Source organism: Aspergillus lucknowensis, assembly GCF_044049455.1.
Source record: "Aspergillus lucknowensis strain CBS 449.75 chromosome Unknown BJX67scaffold_2, whole genome shotgun sequence".
Lineage (NCBI taxonomy): Eukaryota > Fungi > Ascomycota > Eurotiomycetes > Eurotiales > Aspergillaceae > Aspergillus > Aspergillus lucknowensis.
The window spans coordinates 549,582-576,194 of NW_027263546.1; the positions used below are offsets into that span (position 1 = coordinate 549,582).

A 26,613-nucleotide genomic window follows, 5' to 3' on the forward strand; every position below is an offset into this window, starting at 1 on the left:
TTTGCAATGTAGATTGCAAATCGATCATCTGATGGGCCCCGACCCCTTCTTTCTTCCTCGACAAGCGGCTTTTATGGATGTTCTTTGTCCGCTTCACTCGCCCTCCAACTCTCACGACGCGGAGAGGAATCTAAAAACTCGTCCCTGGAGGTACTCTGTCACACACAAGATCTTCGCACACTACGGGGTAATGTTCACACGAGAAGACCTCAAGTCCCTCGGCGCCGACTGTCATGACAAGTCAATCCAACCAAGCCCTCTAACAGTGTTCATCGGCACCTTTCTATCCCTAAAAGCTTGCGAGCCGGTTCCCTCTGAGCGAGCTGTAGCTCTGTCCACAACCCCCCCAGCACTACTCTCGATACCCTCCAAACCCCTTCTCAACCCACCTGTCCACCCCGCTCATGATTTCCGCCAAGGCCAAGGATACCATCTTCCCAGGACGAGCGGCGGGACCTCTCTAGCGTGAGGCTCAAAGTCTAGGCTTGTCTGCTGCTTGTCCGTTTCGTTGATTCTATCCGAGGAGTGGTCGGGATTGATATTCGTGTGTCGTGGGTTTCGGGGGTTTTTTTTGTGGGAAGGTGGCTGGATGTGTGTGTCTGTGCTGTGGGGGTGTGGATGGCCGTTCTCCTCTGGAGGACGGCCCACCTTTTTTTTTATAAGTCTCCCTCTTTCCTCTCCCCTCAGTGATCTGCGGGGGTTGCATGGCTAACTACTCGGTGAGATAGGTACATACTTCGAGCGAGGATGATGGTGAGAGGATCGAAGATCGAGGGTCGTTATTATGAGTTAAGTGGTGGGAGTGTACGATGGGATTCTCCAGGGATGCGTTGGTTACCTAGATGACGAGCTCGTGTCTCCCTAGGTCTGGTCCATGGCAAATTTCCCACGTGCGTCCAACTGTTGATTCGATTCCATGCAAGATAATGAGCGGGAGGAAGGGAGGAAGGAATGCCATTTTTATTACCTAGCAACAATCTAACCAAGCCTTTCATTCAAAAGAATAAGTGTTCTTGTCTCATTTCTTCATAACATCATCCTGAATAACGGAAGCCCAGCTATCCCATGTGATTTCCAAAACGCCTTCTGGCTTCCATGCGAGTCGAAATCCCCACCAGGTATGCTTATCCTAAAGTAAAGAAGGGAAACCGAAAGAAATCAAATCCCAAAGACGCCACCAGAGCAGAGGCCCAAAGGTCAGATGTCTTGTATCACAACAACCTTCTCAATAGCCCAATCAACCAGCGCCTGTCCCTCAACCTTCCACTGACCATTCCGCCACACCTCATCAAGCCAGTAGGACAAAGTCCTCCCGCCGAGACCTGAAGGAATTCCAAAGTTCTTCCTCGCGCCCCGAGAAGTGTTGGAAGAAAAGCCCTGGTTAACACTAGCGGGCCCAAGCCCAAGCCCCGCGCCAGAACCAGATCCGAGGGCATTAGCCATCTGGTGCCGAATGCGCCACTCATACTCCGCTTTCTCGCCTGCACGCCGCGCAACGGCTTCCTCGTCTTCATCTTCGTAGAGTTCGCATTTATTGCATTCCGTACAGCGGGCACCGGGGTTAATGCGGAAATGTTCGCAGAAGTGCCTATACCCTTCGTGCGCTTCTTCGTCGTCTTCGTCTGCGTCTTCATCGTCTCTATCTTGGCCACCTTCTTGGAGGCCAAATGTGACTCGGCCGAGCGGGTTGATGTTTTCTTGCCGTCTAGGGCGGCCGCCATTGCCGCCGCGTTTAGGTGGCGCACCAAGGGCTTTGCGGCAGAGGTAGCACATGGAGTAGCCGCAGGTACAGGTTAACTTGTTGCAGCCGGAGGATTTGACGAAGGATAGGCCGCAGCGGGGACAAGTGCGTTTGACCGCAGCTGTGCGGGCGGCTTCCACGGTGGCACGAAGGTCGAGAAGTAAAGGTTCGTGACAGACGTGTGGGTCACGCCAGGGCTTCTGGCAGGTTATACAGCTGGCGCGCTGACAGCTTAGGTTTGCGCAGGTGAACTTCTTCATCCGCACTTTGAGGCAGAGATTGAGGAGGGCGTTTTTGACGATGGTGGATAGAATTGTGGGGTCTAAAAAGTAGAGAATCGTCACGATTATAAGGATGAACGGCATCGTGTCCAGAAGAATTAACATCATGAGAAGGGTAGAAATAAGTCCATCTCGGCGGAACCGCCAGCGAATCCCGTTCGGCGGGGGATGGTAGACAGGATCGACTTCGGCGTACGAACAGAAAGGGCAGCGGATGAGCTTGAATTGAGACTGTAGGAGGGCATCAGAGGCAAGTCTGGTTTCGAATTTAGAGTACGTTTCGGGGCCGGCTTTGTCGAGAAGAATAGCCCGCTTGACTATCTGAGCACTCAGAATTCCCTCGCAGCGGTCATGCGTCGAGGGTGCCAGGCACTTCAAGGTTGACCTCTCAATGTCAACCGACGTACCCCAGCCCTGGCCAAAGAGCGCTTGATGAACAGTATGCCGAATGCAACTGAAGCAGATAACGTGCATGTTATCCGAGCAGGTCGATATCTGCTCAAAAGTGACATCCGAGTAGCAGCACTCGCACTCATACAGCGCGCCCTCCTTCTCAGCTTGCTTTTCATTCAATTCTTCAGCCAGTCTCAGGTCCTCCCGTTCCCGATCCTCTCGCTGTGCCAGAAGTACCGGTGCCACAAATATTTCATGGAGCTCAGTATCCAACTCCTCATTTCCCGTCTCCTTCAGCCGAGGGATACTCCCGCCATCCGCTTGGCGCTGCCACAGCAGAAGCGGGTGGCCATCATCCTTATCCTTCTTGCGTTTGAACGACGGAAGGATACTATTAAGCGTAGCCCGCCACGTCTTCCTCGAGAGGTCCTGAAGGATAGGCCGAGCACGGACGTAGCAGAAATTCACCTCCGCCAACACTGCATCAACAGCACTCCGACTCAGCCCGCTGAATTCCTTGGTCAGGATCCCCTTCACGGCAGCCTTGTATTCGTCCGTCCGGAATCGCTCGCTCTTCGGCACTAACGATCCACCGGGCTTATTACCAGAGGCAGCAACAGTCGCTGCCCCCGCCACCGCAACATCTTCACCTCCAGCTCCAGCAGATGGAACATTCCACCGCCCGGCAACCCATTTCTCCTTGTGACGAAGAAGCTGTTCAACGCAAACATGCAGCCGGCTATTCCCGTCAAACCGGACGAGGAGCTCGCGGAAGACCTCAATCTTGACATCCGGGAATATCAGCACAAGCGCTTCGAGTGCGTTATTGAGCTCTTCTTGCTCCCGTTTCTGCTCCTCAGGGCTCGAAGACAGGGGTGTGCGCGATCGAGACTGGGTCGATGATCCGAACGGATTGCCCCTCAGGGCCTCGCTTATCGCTGCAGAGTAGCTACTGCCACCACTGTTGCCATCCCGGGATCGAAGTGTGGGGGGAGGGGTTGCGTTTGCTCGAGAGAAACTGGGGACAGATAACGAGATTGGCATTATTGTTGCATTGGAAAGAAAGCAGAGGGTTGCTACATGTCGTCGAGGTATAAGTGGGGTAGAATTCTATTCTAGAAGAGAAAAGAAGGGGGGAAACGAGCGAAAGAGAGTTCCGGAGGGTGAGTTCCAGGCGAGGTTGTTGGCTGTCGTCAGCTTCCGACGTTGCTTTCTTTTTGGGCAGGCAGTCGGATCAGGTGATCAGGTCAGATCTAGACTGCATTCTTCGATGTAATCGCCGTCACGTCTGACTGTCTGTTGGAAGAAAAGAGTTGCCTGGTCTATTTATAAATTTCGTTCGATTTGCTTGAGGCTGCTCCAGCCAACTTTCCAAGATGTTGGCGTGAGGATGTGCCTGATAGTCCTGCCTCAGGCAACATCTAGTTACAGCCCCATCTTCTCCTTCTCCGCCAGCGGCGTTGTATCCCCGCCTCCATAACCTTCTTCTCGATTTTCAAAAATGGCACGAACGCAAGGTTCGCCCCCAGAAATCGCGACGAGCACCCAGAAGGCCGCTCTGCACCCGTCAACACATTCTCATCACTCCTAGCTGCATTCTTCCCAGCATAGTATACAGCAGCTGATACACTGAACGCGATATTCGAGAGGAGTTTGTTGACCGCACTAAGGATTCCCCCCTGCTAACGACTGCTGCTCTCGCAGAAGGGAGGACATTGCATAACTCCACCGTTCATTCGTCAGTTAGCACAAGCACATTGGGCTTAACTGAAGCACAGAGAAGAGAGAAAGGAGCATACATTAGCAACATTAAATTGCAAATCAGCCCGAATAACCGCCAAAGGCAGCGACGGAAACACAAACGCCCAGTAGTAATACGGGACCGGTTGCAGCAGTACCAGGAGCAGGAAGCTCGCTAGGTACGAGGCCGCGCCAACACCCACGAGGGCGCGGTGCGAGACGCGATGCAGAATGAGTCTGCAGATAAAGTTCACGATGAGTCCATTGATGTTCTGCGGAAGGAGGTAGATTGCGATCCAGAGGGCGCTGAGGGCGCTGCTCGCGCTGGAGGTAGAGACACAGCCAGACGGAGGAGCTGGTGAATGCTGCGTTGCCCTTGCTGAGGAGGGTTATAGCCTGGCCATTATCCATTAGCCTTGGCGTTCGAAAGGGGGGAGACGAAAAGAAGGGAGTAACACACGAGCGAGAAATTCCAGTCCCTCCAGATATACAACGGCATCTAGGGGAACTTGTAGACGGATTGCCAGAAGATAAAGATACCCAGCAGCACTACGCCCACAACAAGAAGAGCAACCACATACGGCGTTCCCCATTCCTTCGACGCAACTCCAGCAAGTCTATGCCCATCTCCATTAGCTTTCCCCCCTCCCCTTTCACAACTAAGATGGATGGAAAAGGCGGAGAAACGTACGTCAACCCAGCCGACGAAGCCGAAACCCCCACGGTAGCAAGTTCAGCACCGAAAAGATCAAACCGCTTCAACACCTCCCACCCACTCACTCTCGTTGTCGTCGGAAGACTAGGGAAAACCCTCTCGTCAGACGGAACAGTAAACGCAACCAATGCCCCAAACTCCGCACAGAGCACACTAAACACCCAGAAGCACGCCCTCCATCGCACACGCCTCGCAACCTCCAACACAACACCAGCGATGAACGTCCCCGCGGAGAAGCACGCGAACGCCCGATTACGTCGCTTGCAGAGCCCATTGTAGACGGCACCTGGCTGACCCACTGCGGGCGTCACCGCCGCGGCGGAGAAGAGGCCGATTAGAGTCGTGAAGACGATGAGGGAAGGCCCGTCTGGGGCCCAGCTGGCCGCGAAGGCGGCCAGGGTCCCGAATGGGAGGACGAAGCCGCCACTCGTTAGCCTTATTCATTCATTCGTCTGGTGCCATTCGTCAGTAATTCTATGTATAGAAGTGACGAGGGTGAGATGGGAGATATACAAGCATGCGGAGGTAATCCAAACGACCCACCCATCCATATCTAGATCTTTACCGATTTTATCGGTCATCACGGTGGTCATTCCGGAGAAGGCGGTGGGCTAGGTGAAGGCGAATGTGACAGATAAGACGAAAAAAAATTCTATCAGCGTGTTGGTGAAGAATTTCGATAGCATACTTCATACGGGTCGCCTGACGGGAGATATAGGGTCGAGTGTGCTCTGAGGAAGGGATGGGGATAAATACCTAGTATGGCCTGTCGGTCGGGGCGGGAGTGAGCCATGCTACAGCGAGTAGGGCCATAGTCATTCTGTATGCAGTGAGATGATGCATGCAGCTGTCCTGTAGATGCCCACGCCCACTTTAGCAGTTGGTCCCCTGCTGCAAGGGTGAAACCATGGCTACGGTATCTCGCCTGTCTTAGTGTCCCCCCCCAACATGTACAACTGCCGTAGAGGAGCCTCGTCACGGTATCATCTTGAGGGATGAGGTCAACGAGACTGGGACTTGAAGACGAGAAAATCACCGTTGCAGGAGAAGTGACTCAAAAGAATAATGAAGCTGGCATGCAAGGGGCAGCAGAACTATTGTCTCCAACTATATCGCGACTCATGCTTCAAAGTTAGATATACAGCTGAGTTTTAACTAGCGGTCTATATTAGGGGTGAAGAACGTTCTATCATTGGAGGGCTAGCTCTGGAGAGGCGATTATGCGCTGTCTATATATCGATAGGTGAGAGCATTAACTCGGATGAGTATATCTATATTACGTGCAGGTGACCAACCCGCGAGTCTGTTTCATATGGTTCCAGAATATCGTGTGTTACGTCAAGTATTTGATACGTGACCGAGGTTCAAGGCCGAGGTATGTCGCAATTCGACACGGTTAGAATTAGAGCTCCTTCTTAAGGGAGTGTTCAGGCTTATGCGTCGTCTCATAGTCGACATGGACGTAAGCGCGTTCAACATCTGGCAGGGACTCAAGCTTGATTTGCAACTCCTCGGCGACGTCGTGAGTGGCACGTAGAGACTCAGAGGGATCCATGACGATGTCAACCTCGACGACGAGACGCGGGCCAGAAGTGTAGGCACGAACCGTGTCGATCGCGGTGATGAGCGGAGAATGGGTCATCGCTTCATTCGTTAGCAACAAGACAGGTTCGATTGCGGGAAGACGTACAGATGTAAGTGATCAATTGCTGCATCTTAGTGTCGGCGGTGATGCCAACCAAGAGCTGGAACTCGTGGTAGGCAGTGTGTAGCCAGAGGCCACTTATAAGCACGGAAAGGATAATAGCGCCCATCGGATCAATCCACCACCGAAGCTTACTGCCACCAACGGAAGTAAGGATACCAAAACCGTTAATCAACAGATCATTCCGGTGATCCTCCCAGAGAATGCGGATCTGCGAGACCTGGTTGCGAAGCGCGAAGCAGTACAAGAACAAGGCAAACTTGGTGCAGAATGCGACACCAACAGCGATAACAGAGGGCAGGTGGAAACCGCCAGTCTCGCTGTCAGAGCCGCCAACAAGGTCCCTGATTGAGAAGGCGATAAGCAGGACGGAGACTGCAATCATCAAGAAACAGAAGCAGATATTTCCCGCCGTTTCTATACGAGCTTTCCCCGCCGGAAATTTGCGGGGGTCAACGCGGTTGACTGTTTTGTTGCAGAGAAGGAGAGTCAGGTTGGACAGGGGATCGAAAATGGAGTCCGCCATAGTCGTGAAAAGAGAAAGAGACGAAGACGCAATGGCACCATAAAGCTGCAAAATGGAGAGACAAACGTTTGCACCAAAGCTGCCATAAATGGCAATCTTGTACTTCAGCTGGTTGTTGGTGTTGAGCTCGCGCGCGTCGCGACGGTGTTCTTCGACCGGTTTGAGCATGCGCTCAATATTCTCATTCTGCTCGTGGTAAAAGCTTTGGAGCCCTTTTCTCGCTGACGAATTACCAAGCCTCCTCAAGGCCTGGCTCGTCGAAGATGACGAAGATGCGCCCACTATTCGAGAGATCGCCGTTGAATGTCGTTTCCTCGAGATATTGGCCAGTGGTTGCATATCCTGAATCTCCTGAGGCGTCTTTAGCTTTGATGCTAGCTGGAACGGATCATTTTCTTCGGTATAGCGAGGGGGTGGTCGGCCCTCCGAGTCGTCGTCATATGAGCTGGTGCGATGTTGAGCTGTTGCATCCTCAAGGGCAGTCGTGATTCCTTCGCTGGGAGAGTGATGGGCGGAGTGGAAGGGATGGGGGTGGTGCGAGGGGCTGTGGCGAAAGTGACTGTCTTCCATGCTGGCAATCGTCGAGTTGAGGCAGGGACTTGGGCTCGAGTTGGAAAGGAGAGATCTCTCAGCGTTCAGGAACAAAGTTGATGCCGAAATTATTTCCTGGTCACGGCACGATCGCATCACGTGGTAGGGGAGATCTTATCTGATCGGCGCCTGGCGGAACTGGACTCACCAAACGCCAACCCAATTTTGGTGGTTCACATGCTGCAAGATACGCTGCACAAGGCAACCTCTCTCTCCTGATGTCAATATTTGCACTACTTCTTCTGCTGTTCCTCGAGGTTGGCAGTTAACAAGACGTTAATACCTGATATAGTTCAATTTTTTGGCAAGGATCCCTCGATCCTGACATTCGAACCTGCTCAACAAAGGACAAAACCCCAGATGAAACCTTTGAATATTGATATGAAATTCACTTGTCTGAACTTTTTTGAAACATCAATAGTACTCTAATCATATTTAAGCCCCTACAAAACCCAAACTTTCTATCTAACAACGCTGAACCAGCTAGCATCCAATCTGTTGGAGAAAAATTTGACACCAGCCTTATCCTAACAGGGGAGAGAATATTATTGTTATTGCTTGATAGAGTCAAATACTGTTTCAAATAGGCCACTATCAGCTCCATCTATTAGTGTATTTCCATGATTCATGCATGGAAAGGTGTGAGTGGCTGGTGAATATCAGTTATAATCATAAGACTAAGATATCACGAATCATTATATACAGGCCGTGGTAGGTGTTAAGTAGGTATCAAAACCATATTATCCTAACTACAAGACCTATTACAGGAGTATCTATAGATATTATACTACTCTTGTTTGTTTTATTTTGTGCTCGTTAAAAAGTTCAACCGAAGCATGACGAGAGACCGAGTTTCACGCACAACAGCTCGTAAGGGGGGAAAAAAAGAAAAAATGAAAATGAAAAAGAAAAAGAAGGACGGGTTGGATCCGCACAGTCAAGCCAGGTTTTCGACAGCGACCGAGAAAGAAGCGCGGCGTGAGGACACGAGGTCAAAAAGAGATGGTCCCAGAGGGGGTCGAACCCTCGACTTTGGCGTTATTAGCACCACACTCTAACCAACTGAGTTATGGGACCTTCGGATGGAAGAACGGAATGCTCATAGAAATTACTAGCAAATCGAAATTGAATCACCAGTTATAGTAAGTGGGCTCCAACTTCTCCCGGTGATGGTTTAACCAACGCAGAAACCCCAGTGACTTAAGGGCGGAGGATGAGCATCCTGAGAAAAACTGCAGGCGGCGAAGCTTTTTGCCCTCGCTTCACCTTGTGTCCAACGTGGAGAGTGGTATCTTAGGCTCGACGATCTTCGCTTGGAGGGCTTGGACGGTGAGAAAAACCATGTCATCAAGTTTTGGAGCACCCAGGCCTTTCGGAATCTTTAAGAATATCACACATATCATACTGAACCCGATCATTGGACAACGCTTGAGTATCCTCTCTCCCTGTCGGGTAGACATGCCGAACTAGAAAATCCTCATGATATATAACCATGATGGTGCCCCGCAGGAAGAGAGAGATATATGTACATATTCTAACGAACACTCAACATAGTGGCATTCTGCCTCTGAAAAGACCATAAGGTAATAGTTAATGAGCTTCCGGAATCGTTAAGAGGATATTTCCAGTAGGCCCCCCGCAGGCGAATCAAATCTCACACCTTGTGCTATGCATTGCCTTGTTTGGTTTCACCATAGAAGTTATATCCGTGCGCTATGAACCTCTACATCGTAGTGCCTTCATCATAAATAAACCTCCTCTTTCTCGGACACGACTTCGCCAAGACCCTCCCAGGCAAAGACACACCGGTCTCTTCAAGTCTCCAAATAGGCGCGAACGGGAACCGTGAACCAGCTAGGCAAATATTGCGTGATACCTACCTCGACCTAGTTTCGTCAGCCGCAACCGGGCTCACGAAGTTATTGATCATGCGATTTGCAACCTAGGAAACACTTGGGATTGTAAGGAGTTTGGCGAGTACCTCAAACGACGGGACCCCTGAAAGGTAAGCGAAGGGGATAAGGACGATATCTATAATAGAAGAAGAAGACAAAGACAAAGACCCTGTCTACTTAGAGCATACTCCTAGTCCAAATAGAGGCACAGCCATCCTACAGCCCATACAAATCCACTCCGATCAATCGCTCATGATTATCCCATGGGTATCACATGGTTCCGCTGTAGCAGTCGTGTTCAAAACTAAAGCCCTCTTTCTTCGCACAGGCAACGTCGAAGAGCTTCGGGCATTGGCCACGGATGTCTCCATCGCGCCAGTATCTGGTGTCTCCTTGGCTGCCTTGGTTCTTCCAACCCTACCAGAAGCCCTTCATGGAGATTGAGAGCGGGTGCCGTGCCACACCTGAAGACAGGGGGTTCTCGGATACCATGCGAGTGTAGCCCTTGATGGTTAACATGGGTAATCTCTTGTCACAACTCCGCTGGAGTGTGAATATTCTTTCGTCGCTAATCTGACGACTTTAAAGTGCGGTCTGCTGGTTTATGGTATTCGTGTTGGAATTACTCCTTCACATTCTGACATCTTGGTACGAAGACTAAAGATGTCCGTGTATCCCCCAGAGGAATACGAGGGCCAAGAGTCTTGAACGCTTCAAATGGGTTTTTGTGTAATTACTCATGCAAGGAGAATAAGTGGTAGCGACGCAAAGAAGAGTTTGGCGCATGGTGTCGTCTCATGTTGCCCTCCCTTCTGTCTCCATGTCCACGGTGTGGAATGTAACACTGGCGCCCGCTTCTACTGAGAGCATCCTGGGCGGGACGGGCCGTGCCTTGAAGATGTATATCAGTATACATTCGGGGAAATTTACCTACTAGTACGTACGAATCATTTAGCCTTGACGCCTGTCTGCTGTCTGCCATCAATCCCTGTGCTGTCGGTCCTCACCTCGGTAGTGGTGCCACGGGTTTCGTCACGCCTTCGGGTAATCTGCGCTCCTTGCCTGTTAACCCGGAGGGGTATTGGAGAAACGTACAGATTATGGCGAGGATCGAGCTAAGAAGAATACTGTTTACTTGAAAAAAAGTTGAAGGCGTAGATATGCTTTGCCGGGTCACGTGCGTAGGACGCCTCAGGCCATAAAGGGCGATCGGGAGTATCACAGTGGGCGGCAGAGTGAGGCAGAAAAGACTTCTTGCTACTTATTATCAAAGAAGGAAAAATATTTTATCAAGGTCCCATAACTCAGTTGGTTAGAGTGTGGTGCTAATAACGCCAAAGTCGAGGGTTCGACCCCCTCTGGGACCATTTCTTTTTAATCTACCTTCTTATATGTTTTTTTTATCCTTCTGCGAAAAACCTCTTCACTTGAGAACAGTTATTACCAAACAGACTTTGGATATTATTAATTTTTATTTCTTTTATTTAAGTCCTGCAGGCTTGTCCCCATAATCTTTGTCCAAAGTACTCCTGTATCGCCATGCTTGATACTGGTTAATTTCGCCAGGTATACCCTTGCTCTCGCTTCTAATGCTTGAAACATCAGCCTCCAGATATGTTATGGGAGACTTGAATTAGAATCTCTCTCTGTGGTGAATGCTTACTTTCCTGGCGGACGAGCATGGTTGAACTAATGCATATAGGTTCCCAAACAGACCAGGTGTCTGAAGTGAGACCAACTAACACAGCAAACCTAGTCCACCTCCAGGACAGAGGAGGGGCGGAGGCAGAGATTGCGTGGAGGCACTGGGGATAATGTAAAAGACAGGACGAAACAGCGACAGCGTAACGCGAGCTGGCTGCCAGTGCAACCTACAGGAGCCAAGGAAGCAATGACGAATCTCAAGGTGTCCAGTTGCAATTATTGGTTGAGTTTCTCGATAAACATGATCAGTACAGGCTACGGCACATCGTTTGGTTACAAGCTTGAGCTTTCCAAGGTTTTTTCCTTTGCGCCATCGCTGCCTGAGGCCACAATATTGAGTCTCGCTGTCACCGAGGATGATCAAGTCGCGTGCTTTATCTCAACCTGGGGAGGGCTGAGATGGATTCCTGGCTAAGAAATAGATTCCATCTTTCTATTAAGTAGATACAATGAAGTAAGGTAAGTGACACACCACCAGGACCGCCCAATGCATGTGTATAGACAATAGGAGTTGGAGAGAGAATGTACCAGACTGATAAGAATGAGGATCGAAAAGTATACGGGTGTCGAGGGTTCCCAAATCCGAACGAAGTAAATACACAAAAGGATAAAGTATCCGGACGCCAGCTGGGGATGGTGGCTCCAAGCTAATAAACGGTGGCCTGTGGTACCAAAACCTGTCGTTGTATTTCCGTGAAATTGTACATAAACATAGTCATGAGCGAGTACCGGGTATCAAATTGGGTTAATCATGGTCGGATGCGGCACAGCGGCGGGTGAATGGCTGTTCTTTGTGGCCTTGGGCGTCCTAGGGGAAGGCATCGGCGTCGTGGCCGCCGTCCGTGGGGATGCGGTCTTCCTAGCTGTCGGCGTTCGATTCTCCTCGCTCCGAGAACTCTCTGCTCTCGGGGTAGCGCTGCGAGTTGTGCTGCCTCCTTGGCTACTCTTTTTGGCGCCGCGCTTAACCATCTTGCCCAAGAGTCCGACAATCTCCGCGGCGTCCTCGAAACTTTCATCATCCATTCCTTCTTGGGCGTTGTAGACGTCGGCAATAGCCTGCTTGGCCAGTTTCCGACTGGCATTGATGTCCTGGAGACAGTCATACAGATAAGCCGCGTATTCAAGCTTTATTGATAGACGGAGAGGGTGGGACCCCGGGAGGAACCGTTCAGCTAAAAGAGCGGCATGATTAAAGCAGGCAGTAGCCGTAGGGGTGTAATCAAGCGCTGGCAGGAGAAACGACGAGGCCGGCCGTGGAGGTTGAACTGGCGCTAGACCTGGAGGGGCCTGCACCCTTCGTCTCGATGCGTCCTCTGACGTGCGCGGCAGTCGATCCGGCACAGTAAGGACTTCGTTCTTGGCTCTGAAAGAAAATCGCGAACCCTGATCTCGTGTTGACAACTCTGCATCAGGCGCTTCGTTGGAGATAGTTGCGTTGCTCGACACGCTGGTGATCCCTGGTGAGTGGATTGCGGGTTGGTTGTGAAACAAGACGAAAATATGGTAGAACGAAGCTCTCAGCTTATATGCGAGAATCTTCAGTTCAACATATCCTTCCACCATTGGAAGGATAAATTCTTCGAGAATCAAGAGGCCTTCGCGCGAGAGCCATATAATGTGATAGTACAGCTGGAGGGACTTTGTTTCACGAGTAGGGTCTAGTCGTCGTAGTCGTCGCGCGCGAAGAAGTTTGTTTGAGAGCATGACAGACAGGCCTAGAATCTTATACAACATAGCCGATAAGAATGGGTTCTCTAGGCCTGTCACGGCGGCAAAGTTGCCCAACGCCTTCTGGTCTACCTCGGCCGAAGCCATCCAAAATCCCAGTGACACCGAATCTATAATCGGAAGGCAGTGCCCGAAAACATTAGTCTCCTCGGTTATCAACTGAGCCATATTTAGAGGTCAAAGCAGAAGCAGAAAAACAACGGCGGGTGTAACAACAAAGCTCGGAAAATGTGATATGCCGCCGGTTCGGGGAGGTAGCCCTCGCTACGGCAATTATCCATAGAAGGATAAATGCTAAAACAGGGCTGAGAGCCAAAAAATTAAGCGAGAGCTTACCTCGAAGCGCGCGCAAACACTAGAGAGAACGACGGCAGCCCGGTTCTGAATTATCTAACTGCTCATGCTCCAGCCCACCGGTTAGAGGCGAATGCACCGAGATTTGGCCCGTTTTGCCTGCAATCAGGGGTGGAACTTCGTAGGCGAAGAGCACTCACTCGTGCATAACGTGGACGCCGCGCCCTGTAGTTTCGTTCACACTTTCCAAGCTCTTGATTCGGAATTGAGCCGGAAACTCTGCAAGTAGCGGATGTAGGCAATAGATCGCCGACGCGAAAGCACCTACCAGTCTGTCAAACGTCAGGGGGATATGTTACATGTACATCAAATCAATTGAACCTCCCAATGAAACTGCCGAGGTGGAAAGAATTCTGTACAGTGCGGGTCTGGAAGGAGAAAGGCAGAGGGAGAGAAAAGTAAAACTCCTGAAAGGGCAGAGGAAAGTCGAAAAAAAAAGAGTTGTCCCAAGCAATACGGTCAGTGCTTCTCATGCAATCTCGGGCTGCGTGCAACTGAGGCCTCGAAAATCGGCTCTAGATGTATTCGGGTGTCGCAACAATAATTGATCACTCAATCAGCCACGCGAAGGGAGGAGAGTGAGGAGCATTAAAGCACCGGAGGGCGCAATGAGGAGCGAGATTCACGAGCAGAGAAATTCAGGACGGAGAACTTGCAATGGAGAAGTCGCAGACAATGTTGATTCATTGTGTGCGACTGGCAAGGCGGCGAGGCGGAGATTAGGTCGCCTGTGCTTCTTTTGCGAGCAATGAGCTGGCAATGGGCAGACAATAATTGCTACCTAGCAATGGCAGGAAGATTTAGACGACAATAATTATCAAACTTGGGGCAAAGAGGAGGAGCCCGAGAAAAAGGAAGGGCATCAGCCACAATGGATGACAAGTGGATTCCGTGGTTGGTATTCAACGCGCAAAAAAGCAGGGGAAAATCGCAATGCATGGGAAAATTCGCTGCCCCGAAGGAATTTCCGCGGCTAGTCTGAGGCGGATTGAGCTCAATGCGGTGACGTTGTGGGAACTGAGACTTTGTAGATCGAATGAACCCGCTGTTTGTTAGTCGTGGAGATATCCGCAAGAGGCTTCTCCTCGCCCAGAGTGAGGCAGGATAGAGGGAAGCATTCAGTTCCAGGTGTCATAAGAAGATCACCATCGTCATCAGCATCACAATCATCATCATCAGTGAAAGAATTCCAGGCTTCAACGGCAAAGTGGCAACCCCCTCAGCCATGCTGGCCTGAGACGGGAGACGGGAGACGGGGACAACGCATCAACCCCTTAGCTCGATACGTGTCAGAGCCCAACTGCAGACTTTCATGAGACCTTGCAGATGCAAGCCAATCCAACAACACACGATAGGATCGGTTGAGTGGACCACCACACTTTCTGGCACGAGAATTAACCCCATCGGGAAAGCTCTGGGCACCAGACCGCATTGCGGGAAACAGAAAATCCTCCGGACCCAGATGAGATCCTGCGCTGTGCCTGACCGCGCCAGTTCTCAATCCTTGGTTCTCCCCCAAGGCGACGGAGGGGCTCAGCGTCCGCGCGCTTCTTTAGCTTGGAGTTGGCGCCGGGTTTGGGCCTTGACTCGGACGGCATGCGAGTGTGACAGCTGGCAGAATCCGTTGCCAGCGTGGCATCGCGGGGATAAACAGCAAATCAAATTGCCCCAATACGGATCTGACGAACGCGCCTTGGATACCAGGAGGCTGGTCGACTTCCAAACGCAACCAGGAGGTTCATGATCGGAGAGAGACAAGAACAGTCTGGCTTGACCGCCAATGCGGAGTTCATTTTTAGCCCAACAGACATGGGACTGAGGCTCAGGGTCAGAGCAAACCATGCGAATAATAATCCTGTTTTTGTGGCTGATTTTTTGCCATTCTGGTCTTACTGTTAACTTTAGCAACCAGAGAGGCAGAGTCGCCTCGAAGCTAAAGATGGACCCGAGACCACACTCTGCGAGTTGATGGCGTGAGCGCTCTCGAGAGCCTCTGAGCCCTCCTCAGCGGGTCGTGTCTGCGAGAGACGTTCCTGGAAGCTACCTCGAAGGGTAAATTGAGGCTGTCAGAGGCAAGATGAGTGCCGCACCTGCAGTTGACTGCTCCCGGAATGGAGTGTGCAGTCCACTGTACCCACCAACAGATATACTTCGTGACTGGGACTAATAAGAGATAAGGCTCAATCGGTTTTGAAAGGCATCGACTCCGCAGAATTTATGATTGAAGTCGAAGTAAGGGCTGGACGGAGTCATCATCCATGGTTCACTGCGAGGACGCTAACCCTCGAAGGGAAATCATGGTCATTCGCCCTGGAGGTCTCCTGGCACAATATACAAGAGGGCTGGGGAGACAACGTGCCTTCCAAGAGAGAGAACTCAATTCGATAACCGCTGGACAAAGAAAGGGCTACCCTGCGAGGAGATACAACAGAATTGGAAGGAGCGAGCTGGATTGGGAAGGAGGCTAAGGTCTCCAGGGCTCCAGCTAAAATGAGTCGTACCTTCCGAGAAATACTTCACTGCCCAGGCTGCTCTCCGGAGAAGAGAATTCCATTGTTCAGGCATATTACTGTCCCTTCTTGAAGATCTCAATAGCATTGGGTACGGTCCTCTCAGCGCCGACGTTCCCCGCAGAGAGATTATCCTCCCACACAGCGCATGCTCTTCCTCTTTATCCTCGTCGTCGCACAGAGTCTCCAGACGCGCATAACGCAGTACCTTCTCGCTCTATGGCGTTGTTGGCCGGGATAGGTCTTCTACTGCGCGGGTTTAGGTATGACTAACAACACTTGGTCTACTCTGCGAGTCGGATTGATGGAGAAGTTTGGGCATGGGGGATAGTTAGCGAGATTCGTACCTGTTGACCTTGAGCTCTGAGGACGAGGAACTGGCGTGCACATCGTTTACGGCGGTCAGAGGCTGAGGGGTCAGAATCTGGTGCAGGGGCGTTTTCCATCCTCAGAGGAGGTAAATGGCGATCGAGAGCACCTTGGTCTTAAGGAGGGGCATTTGTTTTGCTTTTCGTGGAGAAAGGGAGAAGAACGGATAGATATATAGCACCCTTGAGGGCTGGACCATGGAACAGCGTGCGGCGGGCAAGGTGGCCCAAGCTGCCAGCAGAGATTGAGAAAGTCATCCAGAACCTCCCATTAAGTTCCGGTCTGCTACGCATAACCACGACTATGTACATACAGCGCCATCGTCCCCAACGCATGGCTACATCATAACATATATTCGAAAAGTATAGCTTCCTCGCTTCCTCGAAAAGAAGAAAGCAGTGCAATAGGTGCGAACACGCTCAAGTAAAGCAAATGGGGAATTATGCCAGACCATAACAGTTGCAGTTATTCTTTAATGTCGTCAAGTTCATCGTCTGTCAGAAAGCCAACAAAAGCACGATCTAGGAATGTTCGCCAGACTCTATTCTTCTGTTTCTTTTCCTTTGTTTCTGAGGTTTCATCGCCATTCGTCGTGACCATATCGTCTTTGCCAGGGTTGTTTTTTGAAATCCGTTTGGCGAGCTTGAAGTAGCTGCGTACGGTGAGGTCTTCCATCTCGTAAATCTTGTCGTCTCGTGTGTCGTACTCGAGTTGGTAGAGGTCTAAGGAGCGGCTTTCCGTCTCCTCGCTTCCGAGGGTAGATTCGGATGATTCTGCCGTTGAGTCATAGATGTCCGTAAGGTTCGCAAAGTATTGAGCGTAACTCAGCCATGTCAGGGCCTGGTTCGAGTACGCGGGCCCAGGCGGAGCGGTTGGCGATGGATCATCAGGGGCCTTGAAGTGCGGTTTCTTCTTTCCCTTCCCCTTCTTCTTCTTACCCTTCTTCTTTTTCTTCTTCTTTTGCTGGCCCACCTCGTCCGAGTCACTGCCCCAATCAATCGCATCATAAGAATCATGACTGTAAGGGGTGTCGGCCCATGTTGTTACTCCTTCCAACCCGCTAATATTGTACTCAACGATCCGCAGTGTCGGAAAGTAATTCGGCACCACACTGGGAGAAACTAGGGAGACGCTGTACCGTTCAGCCCAGGGGCCACCAATCTTCTTCAAGAATTTCCGTTCTTTTTTACCCAGCACCCGGCCCAAGGAGTCAACGGCTTCGTCGGAGGCCGAGGCCCAGCCATTCGGGAAAGAGTAGGTAGACATATCGCCCGGTGGTGATGGTAATTCGGCCCAATCCTCCCTCAAACCTGTCAGATAGCTCGTTCGGGACTGTACGAGCAAGTCAGGATTATTCGGCGGCTTCTCGCCGACCGCAAGGATGTCCACGTCATGACTGTCCTGCAACATGAAGTGGTCGATATTCATGTGACCATAGACGCTGCCGACGACAACATCCCGGAATCTATTCAAGAACAAGGTGTACTTCTGCCAGCAGGTTTCATCCCAGTTCTGCTTAGACCCAGCCCTTGCCGGTGGTACATGCCCGATAAGTATAGCTTTCATCTTGCGCTCTCGCAGTATCTCGAGTTGGATCTGAAGCCACTCCATATGCTCGAAACCAGGTTCCGACTTCGCGGCACAGCCGTCGACAGCAGAGTTGGACTCGTAGAAATACATCGTGTTTAAGCTAATAGCAGCAAGCTTGTTAGGGATCACCTCTGCTGAGAACCATCCACCTTCTTCAAAGGTGTGCCACTGATGCTCAGGAATGAACTTTGCCCAGACTTGTGTGAATTTCCGTGTCCATCGATTCGGGCCTTCTTTGAAGATATTATGCGGCATGATATCGTTGTTGCCAATCGTAGGGATGATCGGGATGGAGACACCGCGGGTGGCGCCTTGATCCTGAAATAGATCGATGAACTTGGTCGCCAGGACCTTGTTCAAGTCGATGATCTCGCTAGCTGTCCGGGGGATTTTCTCATCATTGTCGTGTCGGGCGGAGTCGCCGGTCCACAGCACAAAATCAATCTCTCCCTTCAGGTTCTTCTCCATCCATCGGAATGTTTCATCTACCAGCGCCAGCGGAGAGTCGCAGGCGCTTCCCTCCGCCCCAAGAGACCCTGCTGGCCCTTTACCCCGGTGACATCCTCGATCGACCGACGCTCCCGATTTGTAGTGTGAATCTAAATGGAAATCTTGGCCCAGTTAGCACAGGATTCTAGTTAGGATGAGTGTGAAGCCGGTCCGGAATACCTGTAATATGAAGAAAGCGCCCGGATAGATGCCTCGATGACTGCGCCTCAGTACCCGAGTTGTTGATGTCGCCCAAAACCTGTTGTTCTGCGAGAGGTATGGCAAAGGCGCAGGCAGCACCAAAACCGTAGAGAATCGGGAAGAGGCGACGAGGAATCATTGGGGCCTCTTTTTAGGGTGGGGAATCACCGTCGTGGCGGGTGATGGTGAGAGAAGTCAAGTGTGATCAAACATTCAGTGGAAAGAGACTCAAAAGGCAAAAGAAGGGCACGCGTTGAGAACCCAAAGCCTGGGGAAAAGAGTTGAGCGCGAAGGTACGTCACTTCTTGTGATGACCCGATGAGGCAAAGCGTCAGTCAGCCTTCCAGGGCTTCGTCAAGAACCACAGGCAGCTTCTTCCGCCTTTATATCTCGAAGTTCGACAGCGTAATGAGAATGAAATTTCGATCACAGACTGATCAGACGAGTACATACCGTTCCTGGCGTGATCGTTGCTTCCACACCATCGTGAAACTCAACAGACTCAGTTACAGCCTGTCTTTTTATTCAATGGCGCCACGTGCGGTCTCCTGAGGCATGGTTCGTCCAAGGCGAGGTCTGCTGATTGCTCGTTGGTCGAAATACCTTGATCCCAAGGACCTTGTGGGAGCTCAACGTGACAAGTCAGCCTTGGGCTGCCGTTCAGACTGATCCAGTCCCTTCCCAGTAGTACTGTGGTTGACCCCGGTGATTTCCCTAGTACGGTGGGTCCAAATCCTTCGGAGTGGTCAAGTCCTCGGAGCACCGCCTTCCTAATTAAATTTCAAAATGAAGCTAATGAAACCTCCGAGATAGCCAGATTTCGAAGACCTCTGGTGGTGAGCGACCTGCCACCTGCCTACTTGCCTACCTGCCTACCTGCCTACCTGCCTACCTGCCTACCTGCCTACCTGCCTACATGCCTACCTGCCTACCTGCCTACCTGCCTACCTGCCTACCTGCCTACCTGCCTACGCGATGCCTACCCCCGAACCTACCACGCCTCCGCAGGCCTCTCGAAATTCTACTCGCCTTACTCGAGATGACCGTCTTCAAGTCCTTACCCTTTGAGATGCAGGTTTTACCTATCAGCAGATCTCTGCACAGCTAGGGATTACCCATTATCAAGTTCAATACACCTGTCAAAGCCGTCGAGCAACTCCTAAAAAGGCCCGTGGCCAGACTCCAAAGCTTTCTGAGGAAGATGTTGATAATATTATTGACTTTATTACCTCCTCTAAACGAACTTGCCGCCTTTCTTATACCAAAGTTATTTAAGAACTTGAGCTTCCTGTTGGTGAAACTACCTTAGCTCGTGCACTTAGAAAGCGAGGTTATATATGCTGCAAGGCTCTTCGAAAGCCTCCTTTATCTGACAAAAATAAACGTGTACGTCTGGCCTGGGCACTTGAGCATTTAAATTGGTTAATTGAGCAATGGAGTCGAGTTCTTTGGTCTGATGAGACTTGGGTATATTTAGGCTACCATACAAGAGTCTGGGTTACAAGAAAGGCAGGAGAAGAGCTAGATGAGACCTGCCTTCGTACCTCCTACCCTAGAAGGCGTGGGTGGATGTTCTAGGCTACTTTTCATGGCCAAAATAAAGGTCCTTGCCTTTTTTGGGAGAAGGAATGGGGAAGTATCAATTTAGAAAGATACTGTGAAAGAGTTGTTCCTATTATTGATGGCTATCTTCGCCTTGTATGGTAATAGGATAGCTGGGTTCAACTAATGCAAGATGGAGCACCTGGTCATTCTAGTAAAGAGACTACTAAGGAGCTTCACGAGCGTGGTATTTATCCAATCTTTTGGCCTGCTTACTCTCCTGATCTTAATCCAATTGAGACTGTGTGGAATTGGATGAAAGACTGGATTCAAGTAAGATACCCCGATGATGATGACCTTTCTTATGACGATCTTAGGGATGTGGTAAGGGCTTCATGGGATGCAGTCCCAGAGACCTTTCTAAAGGATCTACTTGATACAATGCAGGCACGCTGTCAGGCAGTAATAGATGCAGAAGGTGGCCATACAAAGGATTAAAGCATGTATTTCTATATTCAATATGGATGGCAGAATTCGAAGGATTCGAACTAGCGAGGACCCACCGTACTAGGGAAATCACCGGGGTCAACCACAGTAGGTGTCGCCATCAAGAACGACAGATTACTGCAGGCTGCCCGTCTTCTTGGGGACAGGAGCACTTGGACTAGTCCAGTTCTGGTTAGATTTTGGGGGGTCCAGCCATCCATCGAAAAGATCCCCTTGCTTGCGGTCGCCTAGTTCCTAGGTGAACGAGTATCAAAATGATTCCCGCACCCGTTATCAATTCACAGTGTCAAGTTCCAAGGTCGTGAGGTGCAAAATCCCAATATGTAAGAACTTGAGGAACCATCTCTTCTCCCACCTTTCGGTCCTGGAGGCAAACGACCACTTCCACATCGGTCGACGACTCCGAGACCAAACTTGTCCGTTCTACAAGGCCAGGATTTGGTTATGGTATCGAGAAGGGCCGCAGAGTTGCGGCCATCGACGTGACCCTAGAGACGAGATTATCGGCCCTGTCCGATTTGCTTTACCGCGGCATGCCTCGAAAGTTTGCGCGCAATACGCCCCTTTTCGTAGGAGCGAGAGTCGCTTTAAAGGTTTCATCAGGAGGGGGTTCCCTTGCCCTGAGCGGTAAACAGCCGCCGCTTTGCAGGGAAGAGTCTCGGGCGCCGTGGCATTCTAGACTCGCCGAACAAATGCCGGCCGAGGCCCTGCCATCGCGTAGTGAGGACTTCCCCGCAATAATGGACGATTCGTCGGTCTGTATCAAGCTCGTTCGCTCACATGGCATTGTACGGGTCAGGCTTATAGTATACTCAGCCCAGGACATGTACCGCCCCAATAATGACGCACCTCCAGTGCGGGGCGGTCCAGCGATAAATAGGAGCTCCCCTTCGCCGGCCAAAAGCTTCTCTTCCACCTCAAATCTCAAGTGAGCCACAATACTGTCGGACCTCGATAGCATAAATCGTCATGTCTGAATTTCCCAGTGCCCAACCCGCATTTACCCTGCTGGTACGCAACCCCCCACAAGCTCCATTAAACCATTCACCGAATAATCGACGACAGGTCACCATCGATGCACCCCTCGCAGTCGGTTAGCTTCACATTTATAGAGCCGAGTAGACGCAGCCATTAACCCAACGGACAGGCAGCGCCTCCCGGACAACCTCCCTACAGGTTGTGGTGAGTCCACCCAGCCCGAACAGCACGCGGTCAGGTCTAACAGGACGGACAAGCCTATGACCGGAGGAACACTCAAGAGTGCTGAAGGCTTCACTCCCGCTATTGATGCCGAATTTGTCGGCGTTGGCAACGACTATATCCATGCTGACCCTGATGGGAAACATTTGCGACTGGACGCTCACGGAGTTGTCAAGTATGTTTTTTGGATTCGCCGCTCGACGCATCCGCTAATTTGATTCGATAATAGGACTAAGGATGAGGCCGTAGGCCGTAGCCAACCGCATATCCTGACTTGGGGCAGCGCTGACGATTCGCCTTTAGCTCATCTACGTGAAATACAGTGGTGTCGTGACTCTCACTGATGCCGAACGTGCCATTTTTACCGGTCAGGCTGGGGACCTATCAACACCTTTCGGTAACTCTTGTGCGTATCCCAGACTCTACACTTATCGGAGATTCAGATGCTAATCCTGAATAGTTATCCACGTTACCTTTGAGGTGAGATCATAGTCTTCATTAACCGGGACCGACCAATACTAATGGCATCCGCTCAGACTGGAGATGAGCGCTACAAGGAGCTCGAGAACCGCGTCTTTGTCGGTCAGGGACGGTTTATCGCTGAGAAGGGCAAGCCGGTTGTGGTCGACTACAGAGTTGGCCAGGTTGTTCACGGTTAAGGGGCAGTACGTTGGTTGGTTGTGTAACTGGGCCGTAGCAACAGAAGCGCATATCCAGCTGAATAGCTCTCCGCATCCGAATGTCCCAGGTGGCATAGAATACCAGAATCAATTCTGAACCTCGCTTCCAATTCCCGTTCCATTCAAGTGAATAGGCATTCAGTAATATAGACAATATCAAAATGGACTACTTTGCTTAACTCTACCAAGCGAGGTTCTGATACGAGGCTGAGACTTCCACTCCATACACCATAAATTAGTATAAATATGTGGCTGCGAACACCACAACCTTCCAAACCCCAAGATATTGGCGGCCAACATTGAACCCTCATTTTAGACCCACGGATCAACCCGAAACGGCCCATAAAATGCATTTTTCTTCCCTTCCTTGAATTGTCTGGCCAGCGTGCGGGAATTTGCCATATCGTCACTGGATACTCAGTGATTATACGGAGGACCCCGATGCCCAGCCTTCCCATTTAACAAATGTTCCAGACAAAGCGCACATATTCATCCTGTATGATGATGACCCCGAATGCGCGGTAAATTCTCCCTATGTTCGACGGGATGCCGAGACCTTCCGTGAGGAACATATACTGCTATAGTCAGTGGGGTTCCCAATAACTCTAGAAGCCGGATTACGTTGACAGCGGGCGGAACGACACGCACACAGGAACGATCGGATCCTGTCTTGGATAGCTGGAAATCTCAATTGGAAACGTAGAATCATAACCCAGAATCTAAGGTTCTCAAGGGGAAGTATGGGAAGTATATGGAAAGATCATTCAAAGTATCATACTCTCATCTAAGACAGAAAGGGACATGCACGGGCGAAGAAACCCCTTAATCTCGCTCATAAAACGTACATACATCTTAGACAACACGTTTGACCTATAAATCCCAACGTAAGCAGCGAGAAAATGAGGGCTAGGGAGAGAAACTAACCTCGAAAAACCTCTTTAACCACCACACCTGGAAGATACCCTCACCGATAAGCACCGCAAGCTGGAAGATACTCCACCACTTCACTCTCGCATTCGTGCTTTCGGCCGTGTTCCGGTGCACCCGCTCTCTCACCACGATATACGACTGCTCATCCTTAACCTCGGCCAACGTATCGAGGAGCCGACGAACTAATCACGCTTCGTTAGTTCATGTAGACGATTGCAACAGCTTAATGGCTGCTCTACCTTCCGTCTCCAATGGATCCTGCGCAAGTTCCGATTCCGGTACGTAGACAATGCCATGCACGTTGAACGAGACTTCCTTTGAGTTCGAGCTCCAGCCCTCGTTGCTGAAGCAGTATACGTACTTGCCGTCTGTGCGGGCAGTAAACGAGTAGTCTTCGGAGGAGATAGATTGCTTGAAGTATTGGCGGTTTTTCTGGGGGTCTTCGACCTATACGTCAGGGAAACAAGATTAATATGTGCGTGGCTCAAATTGGGCCTGGGGAAAAAAGATGATGGATGGACACCCCGTACCCAGAAATCGATTTCGAGGTTCCCGCTGCCGCCGAATTCCCGGTCGCCGACCTGGAAGGATACAGTCATCTTGTCATCCTTGTGAAGCGTCTCGTGGAAGCATTCTCGTGAGTGGGCGCGGAGCTGGATGTTGTGTGCGGTGACTGCGGTGATCCAGCTCAGGGAGGCGAGCAAAATGGTAGCCACGGAGAATCGCATGGTGGGCGGTTCTTTTACTCTTCTCAATAGCCGATTGTAAACTTGACGCGAAACAAAAGGTTATTAGGGGGAGGAATCAATTGCCCCAATGTCAGGGAGGTTTTGCAGCGGGTTGGGTATCGAGTGGATTGACGCGCAAGGTGTTCTCTCTCGCTGGTTCTAGGAATTCAAGACGCTCGGACCACCTTTGAAGATGTCTGCTGGTGCCCGTGACAAGCTTCCCAATTGATTTCCCCAGCTTCGAGTTTACGATTCTATTGCTGTGAAGATTTATCGCAGACCTGACAATTAACTGATTTAGCATGCTCGTTACGAAGCCACAGTCCTAAGCTTCTCTCACAGCGACACTCTATCTAGCCTTCGCGGCACGCGGGCCTTCGAGCCGCGGGCGTACCTTACGACGGGAAAGCAATTGAAGGCCATCCCGGTCTCCTCCTTTTCGGGGCTGAGACAAGCTTTGGAGCAATTTTGTATATTTTGAGCTGATTATCGTTCATCTTTACTGGCAGCGGTTGTGGTTCAGCCATTCGTGCCTGCGGTTTAGAAAGCCATTTTGGGAAGCAGCGATGGCTAGCCCAGGTGCCAAGGTGCCCACGCTGCACTTTCCTTTCCTACCTGGGAGCACAACTTACAGTGCCCAGGTGCACTTGGTTCACACATGTTCTGTCGTGGACATGGCATGGTACTCTGGGCTTCACGGCAATTTCAAATTTTGCGCGCTCATTTTTGAAGGATCCGCTCCACGCGTTGGCTTAGCGAAGCTTGCATTATGCCGGTACTCATATCGAACGGCAAGCGTTATCGTGTGCCCTTCATGTCGCTCTTGAGGGGCGGCCTCCGTGAAGAGAGGTATCCGTACGATATGAGAAATGTGAGCGCGCACTACTATCCGGATGCTCTTGTGGCTGCAAAAATAGGACGTATAGTCGAAGATTACGCTCTATACAAGCCTGTGGGAGACATTCGCGGAGCCAGCGTGAACCCAGGTCAAGCGCATATTGCTTACTGTGAGTCACCAGAAATCATGAGGGTTGACCGGACTGATTCTAACGCTTTTCAGGCACGGTGCCTTGGACAGCTGACGATGATAGGCTCCTCCGGCAACTGAGGACTTCAAAAGTCTCTTGGAGGAGAATCGCAACCGTAATGGACGATAGACCGATCGAGGAACTCAAGCACCGTTGGGCTGATATCCGGAATGACAGACGCAAGCTCCGTGAGGTATATGAGTTGACTGAGGTAGCCGATGACTGGTCCGTTGATAATGAAGACGATGGGGAGCAGAGCCAAGTATCGTTCAGCCGGCTGCATATTGATGACGACGTGAGTCATCCACCGAGTTTTGAAGTTTGCATGCCCTATCCTACCTTGAAGTGTGATTGACACTGAGCAGACTGGTGAGGATGACGACACCTCTTCCATGTCGCCGAAGGTCAAAAGAGTGTATTATATCGATGACGAATTCACCCTCGATGAAGTGCTTCTGCTACATAGGATTGCCGCGAACTGGAGAAAGGACCGCTGGAAGACGATTAGTAGTCAATTCAACGATATGACTGGTCGCAGCATCAGCCCGGCTCAAGCCAAGTCGGTGATTGTTGACTAGGTCATCGAATGGTGAGGGGAACGCTTGGAAGCTCTGAGGCGTCATGCGGTCTTGCTGGTCGGATATCGTTCAGCCGAAGGTGGACCGGCAAGACACGGGTTGGGTTGATTCCGATGGATTTTTAATGTTGCTTGGGGGGATTCATTGCTTGCGCTTTCGGTGCGAAGAAGCTTTCAGGTCCGTTGCGAGGACTGTAGAGAAGTAGAATTGTCAATGTCGTATCAGGCGTTTGTACACTCATGATCAACAGAGGACGATAGTATCAGCGTTGATAATCCATTTCAACTCACGACCTCCAAGGTGTCGCACAATCTGTCTCCGAGGGAGAACCGAGCCTTGGTACGGAACTCATCAAGGTCTTCAAATCGAACAGAGGGACCGTATTCAAAGGGGGAGAAATCGAGATGCGCCTTGAGAATTCAGGCCCTTTTTGGCACAGAAGGAGACACTGGATGCTCCAAGGCCACGGAGGAGCCTCGATTGTTCGGGGCGCCGTGCCCGCCAGTGAGATGGGAGGAGTGGAGAAACAAGCCCGCGCGGCAGACCCTTGGGCGGTGGTGTTTCAGGAGTTCAAACGTCAGGGACTCCTGGGAATCCATGTTTGATTTCGAATTGTGCTTCTTCAACGTCACTCACTTTACTCTGAAATACAGTCGTTCTTTTTATCGTCTTTATACTCTACTAATTGGACTTTCGCTCTTTACTCACGTTCAGTTGGGCTGTCGGTAGCTGAGAGGCCGTCTCATTTGCATACCTCGACAAGAGACAGGAGGCCGTTGGTTCTTCCTGTTCTTCCTCATACCGAAGTCAACGTCCTGCTTCGAAATTGTCCACTCGTTGCTCTTGCACCACCGCAAACGACTCTCCTTCAACGTGAAAACATTCAAT

General features: G+C 50.9%; 9 protein-coding genes and 2 non-coding genes across 11 annotated transcripts; 3 read left to right on the top strand and 8 right to left on the bottom strand.

The window, feature by feature from the left end:
* Positions 1–1,008: 1,008 nt before the first annotated feature.
* BJX67DRAFT_341120 (E3 ubiquitin-protein ligase) lies at positions 1,009–3,742 on the bottom strand. Its single transcript, XM_071027856.1, has one exon. It carries the CDS (start codon positions 3,457–3,459, stop codon positions 1,198–1,200), a length of 2,262 nt encoding a protein of 753 aa, XP_070890943.1. The 5' UTR covers positions 3,460–3,742; the 3' UTR covers positions 1,009–1,197.
* A 912-nt stretch (positions 3,743–4,654) lies between these two features.
* On the bottom strand, positions 4,655–5,463 carry BJX67DRAFT_376815 (uncharacterized protein; the record flags this gene model as incomplete). The annotated part of the gene is made up of 3 exons (XM_071031959.1): positions 4,655–4,772; positions 4,847–5,305; positions 5,384–5,463. The coding sequence occupies 3 exons, from the start codon at positions 5,461–5,463 to the stop codon at positions 4,655–4,657; spliced, it is 657 nt and encodes a 218-aa protein (XP_070890944.1).
* Positions 5,464–6,011: 548 nt separating this feature from the next.
* Positions 6,012–7,731, bottom strand: BJX67DRAFT_341123 (cation diffusion facilitator family transporter). The gene is made up of 2 exons (XM_071027857.1): positions 6,561–7,731; positions 6,012–6,514 (listed from the first exon to the last, which is right to left on the bottom strand). Exons 1-2 carry the CDS (start codon positions 7,669–7,671, stop codon positions 6,273–6,275), a joined length of 1,353 nt encoding a protein of 450 aa, XP_070890945.1. The 5' UTR covers positions 7,672–7,731; the 3' UTR covers positions 6,012–6,272.
* A 964-nt stretch (positions 7,732–8,695) lies between these two features.
* BJX67DRAFT_t17 lies at positions 8,696–8,769 on the bottom strand. The gene has a single exon. It is a non-coding gene; the product is annotated as a tRNA-Ile (tRNA).
* Positions 8,770–8,882: 113 nt separating this feature from the next.
* Positions 8,883–9,512, bottom strand: BJX67DRAFT_341124 (uncharacterized protein). Its single transcript, XM_071027858.1, has one exon. The coding sequence runs from the start codon at positions 9,150–9,152 to the stop codon at positions 8,955–8,957; it is 198 nt and encodes a 65-aa protein (XP_070890946.1). The 5' UTR covers positions 9,153–9,512; the 3' UTR covers positions 8,883–8,954.
* A 1,368-nt stretch (positions 9,513–10,880) lies between these two features.
* On the top strand, positions 10,881–10,954 carry BJX67DRAFT_t13. The gene has a single exon. It is a non-coding gene; the product is annotated as a tRNA-Ile (tRNA).
* A 694-nt stretch (positions 10,955–11,648) lies between these two features.
* erg27 lies at positions 11,649–13,502 on the bottom strand. Its single transcript, XM_071035655.1, has 2 exons — positions 13,356–13,502; positions 11,649–13,129 (listed from the first exon to the last, which is right to left on the bottom strand). Exon 2 carries the CDS (start codon positions 13,104–13,106, stop codon positions 12,027–12,029), a length of 1,080 nt encoding a protein of 359 aa, XP_070890947.1. The 5' UTR covers positions 13,107–13,129; positions 13,356–13,502; the 3' UTR covers positions 11,649–12,026.
* A 2,842-nt stretch (positions 13,503–16,344) lies between these two features.
* On the bottom strand, positions 16,345–18,760 carry BJX67DRAFT_94789 (endopolyphosphatase). Its single transcript, XM_071035654.1, has 2 exons — positions 18,512–18,760; positions 16,345–18,453 (listed from the first exon to the last, which is right to left on the bottom strand). Exons 1-2 carry the CDS (start codon positions 18,669–18,671, stop codon positions 16,718–16,720), a joined length of 1,896 nt encoding a protein of 631 aa, XP_070890948.1. The 5' UTR covers positions 18,672–18,760; the 3' UTR covers positions 16,345–16,717.
* Positions 18,761–20,832: 2,072 nt separating this feature from the next.
* Positions 20,833–22,571, top strand: BJX67DRAFT_341135 (DUF3237 domain-containing protein). Its single transcript, XM_071027859.1, has 8 exons — positions 20,833–21,592; positions 21,647–21,674; positions 21,729–21,763; positions 21,817–21,956; positions 22,011–22,026; positions 22,085–22,187; positions 22,242–22,261; positions 22,318–22,571. The coding sequence occupies exons 1-8, from the start codon at positions 21,551–21,553 to the stop codon at positions 22,438–22,440; spliced, it is 507 nt and encodes a 168-aa protein (XP_070890949.1). The 5' UTR covers positions 20,833–21,550; the 3' UTR covers positions 22,441–22,571.
* A 545-nt stretch (positions 22,572–23,116) lies between these two features.
* On the bottom strand, positions 23,117–24,270 carry BJX67DRAFT_94963 (emp24/gp25L/p24 family protein). The gene is made up of 4 exons (XM_071035656.1): positions 23,922–24,270; positions 23,631–23,838; positions 23,386–23,573; positions 23,117–23,331 (listed from the first exon to the last, which is right to left on the bottom strand). The coding sequence occupies exons 1-4, from the start codon at positions 24,117–24,119 to the stop codon at positions 23,314–23,316; spliced, it is 612 nt and encodes a 203-aa protein (XP_070890950.1). The 5' UTR covers positions 24,120–24,270; the 3' UTR covers positions 23,117–23,313.
* Positions 24,271–24,354: 84 nt separating this feature from the next.
* Positions 24,355–26,219, top strand: BJX67DRAFT_341144 (SANT/Myb-like DNA-binding domain-containing protein). Its single transcript, XM_071027860.1, has 3 exons — positions 24,355–25,126; positions 25,180–25,442; positions 25,513–26,219. Exons 1-3 carry the CDS (start codon positions 24,889–24,891, stop codon positions 25,723–25,725), a joined length of 714 nt encoding a protein of 237 aa, XP_070890951.1. The 5' UTR covers positions 24,355–24,888; the 3' UTR covers positions 25,726–26,219.
* The last annotated feature ends 394 nt before the right edge of the window (positions 26,220–26,613 follow it).

Bases quoted from the DNA above. Each gene is read 5' to 3' on its own strand.
- BJX67DRAFT_341120 (XM_071027856.1), bottom strand. From the start codon at position 3,459: ATGCCAATCTCGTTATCTGTCCCCAGTTTCTCTCGAGCAAACGCAACC.
- BJX67DRAFT_341123 (XM_071027857.1), bottom strand. From the start codon at position 7,671: ATGGAAGACAGTCACTTTCGCCACAGCCCCTCGCACCACCCCCATCCC. The intron at 6,515-6,560 runs GTACGTCTTCCC...TAACGAATGAAG, and splicing joins GCAATTGATCACTTACATCT to CGATGACCCATTCTCCGCTC.
- BJX67DRAFT_341124 (XM_071027858.1), bottom strand. From the start codon at position 9,152: ATGTCTACCCGACAGGGAGAGAGGATACTCAAGCGTTGTCCAATGATC.
- erg27 (XM_071035655.1), bottom strand. From the start codon at position 13,106: ATGGCTTCGGCCGAGGTAGACCAGAAGGCGTTGGGCAACTTTGCCGCC.
- BJX67DRAFT_94789 (XM_071035654.1), bottom strand. From the start codon at position 18,671: ATGATTCCTCGTCGCCTCTTCCCGATTCTCTACGGTTTTGGTGCTGCC. The intron at 18,454-18,511 runs GTATTCCGGACC...AACTGGGCCAAG, and splicing joins GCGCTTTCTTCATATTACAG to ATTTCCATTTAGATTCACAC.
- BJX67DRAFT_341135 (XM_071027859.1), top strand. From the start codon at position 21,551: ATGTCTGAATTTCCCAGTGCCCAACCCGCATTTACCCTGCTG. The intron at 21,593-21,646 runs GTACGCAACCCC...AATCGACGACAG, and splicing joins AACCCGCATTTACCCTGCTG to GTCACCATCGATGCACCCCT. The intron at 21,675-21,728 runs GTTAGCTTCACA...CCCAACGGACAG, and splicing joins CGATGCACCCCTCGCAGTCG to GCAGCGCCTCCCGGACAACC.
- BJX67DRAFT_94963 (XM_071035656.1), bottom strand. From the start codon at position 24,119: ATGCGATTCTCCGTGGCTACCATTTTGCTCGCCTCCCTGAGCTGGATC. The intron at 23,839-23,921 runs GTACGGGGTGTC...CCTGACGTATAG, and splicing joins ACCTCGAAATCGATTTCTGG to GTCGAAGACCCCCAGAAAAA. The intron at 23,574-23,630 runs GTAGAGCAGCCA...AAGCGTGATTAG, and splicing joins GGATCCATTGGAGACGGAAG to TTCGTCGGCTCCTCGATACG.
- BJX67DRAFT_341144 (XM_071027860.1), top strand. From the start codon at position 24,889: ATGCCGGTACTCATATCGAACGGCAAGCGTTATCGTGTGCCCTTCATG. The intron at 25,127-25,179 runs GTGAGTCACCAG...AACGCTTTTCAG, and splicing joins TCAAGCGCATATTGCTTACT to GCACGGTGCCTTGGACAGCT. The intron at 25,443-25,512 runs GTGAGTCATCCA...GACACTGAGCAG, and splicing joins GGCTGCATATTGATGACGAC to ACTGGTGAGGATGACGACAC.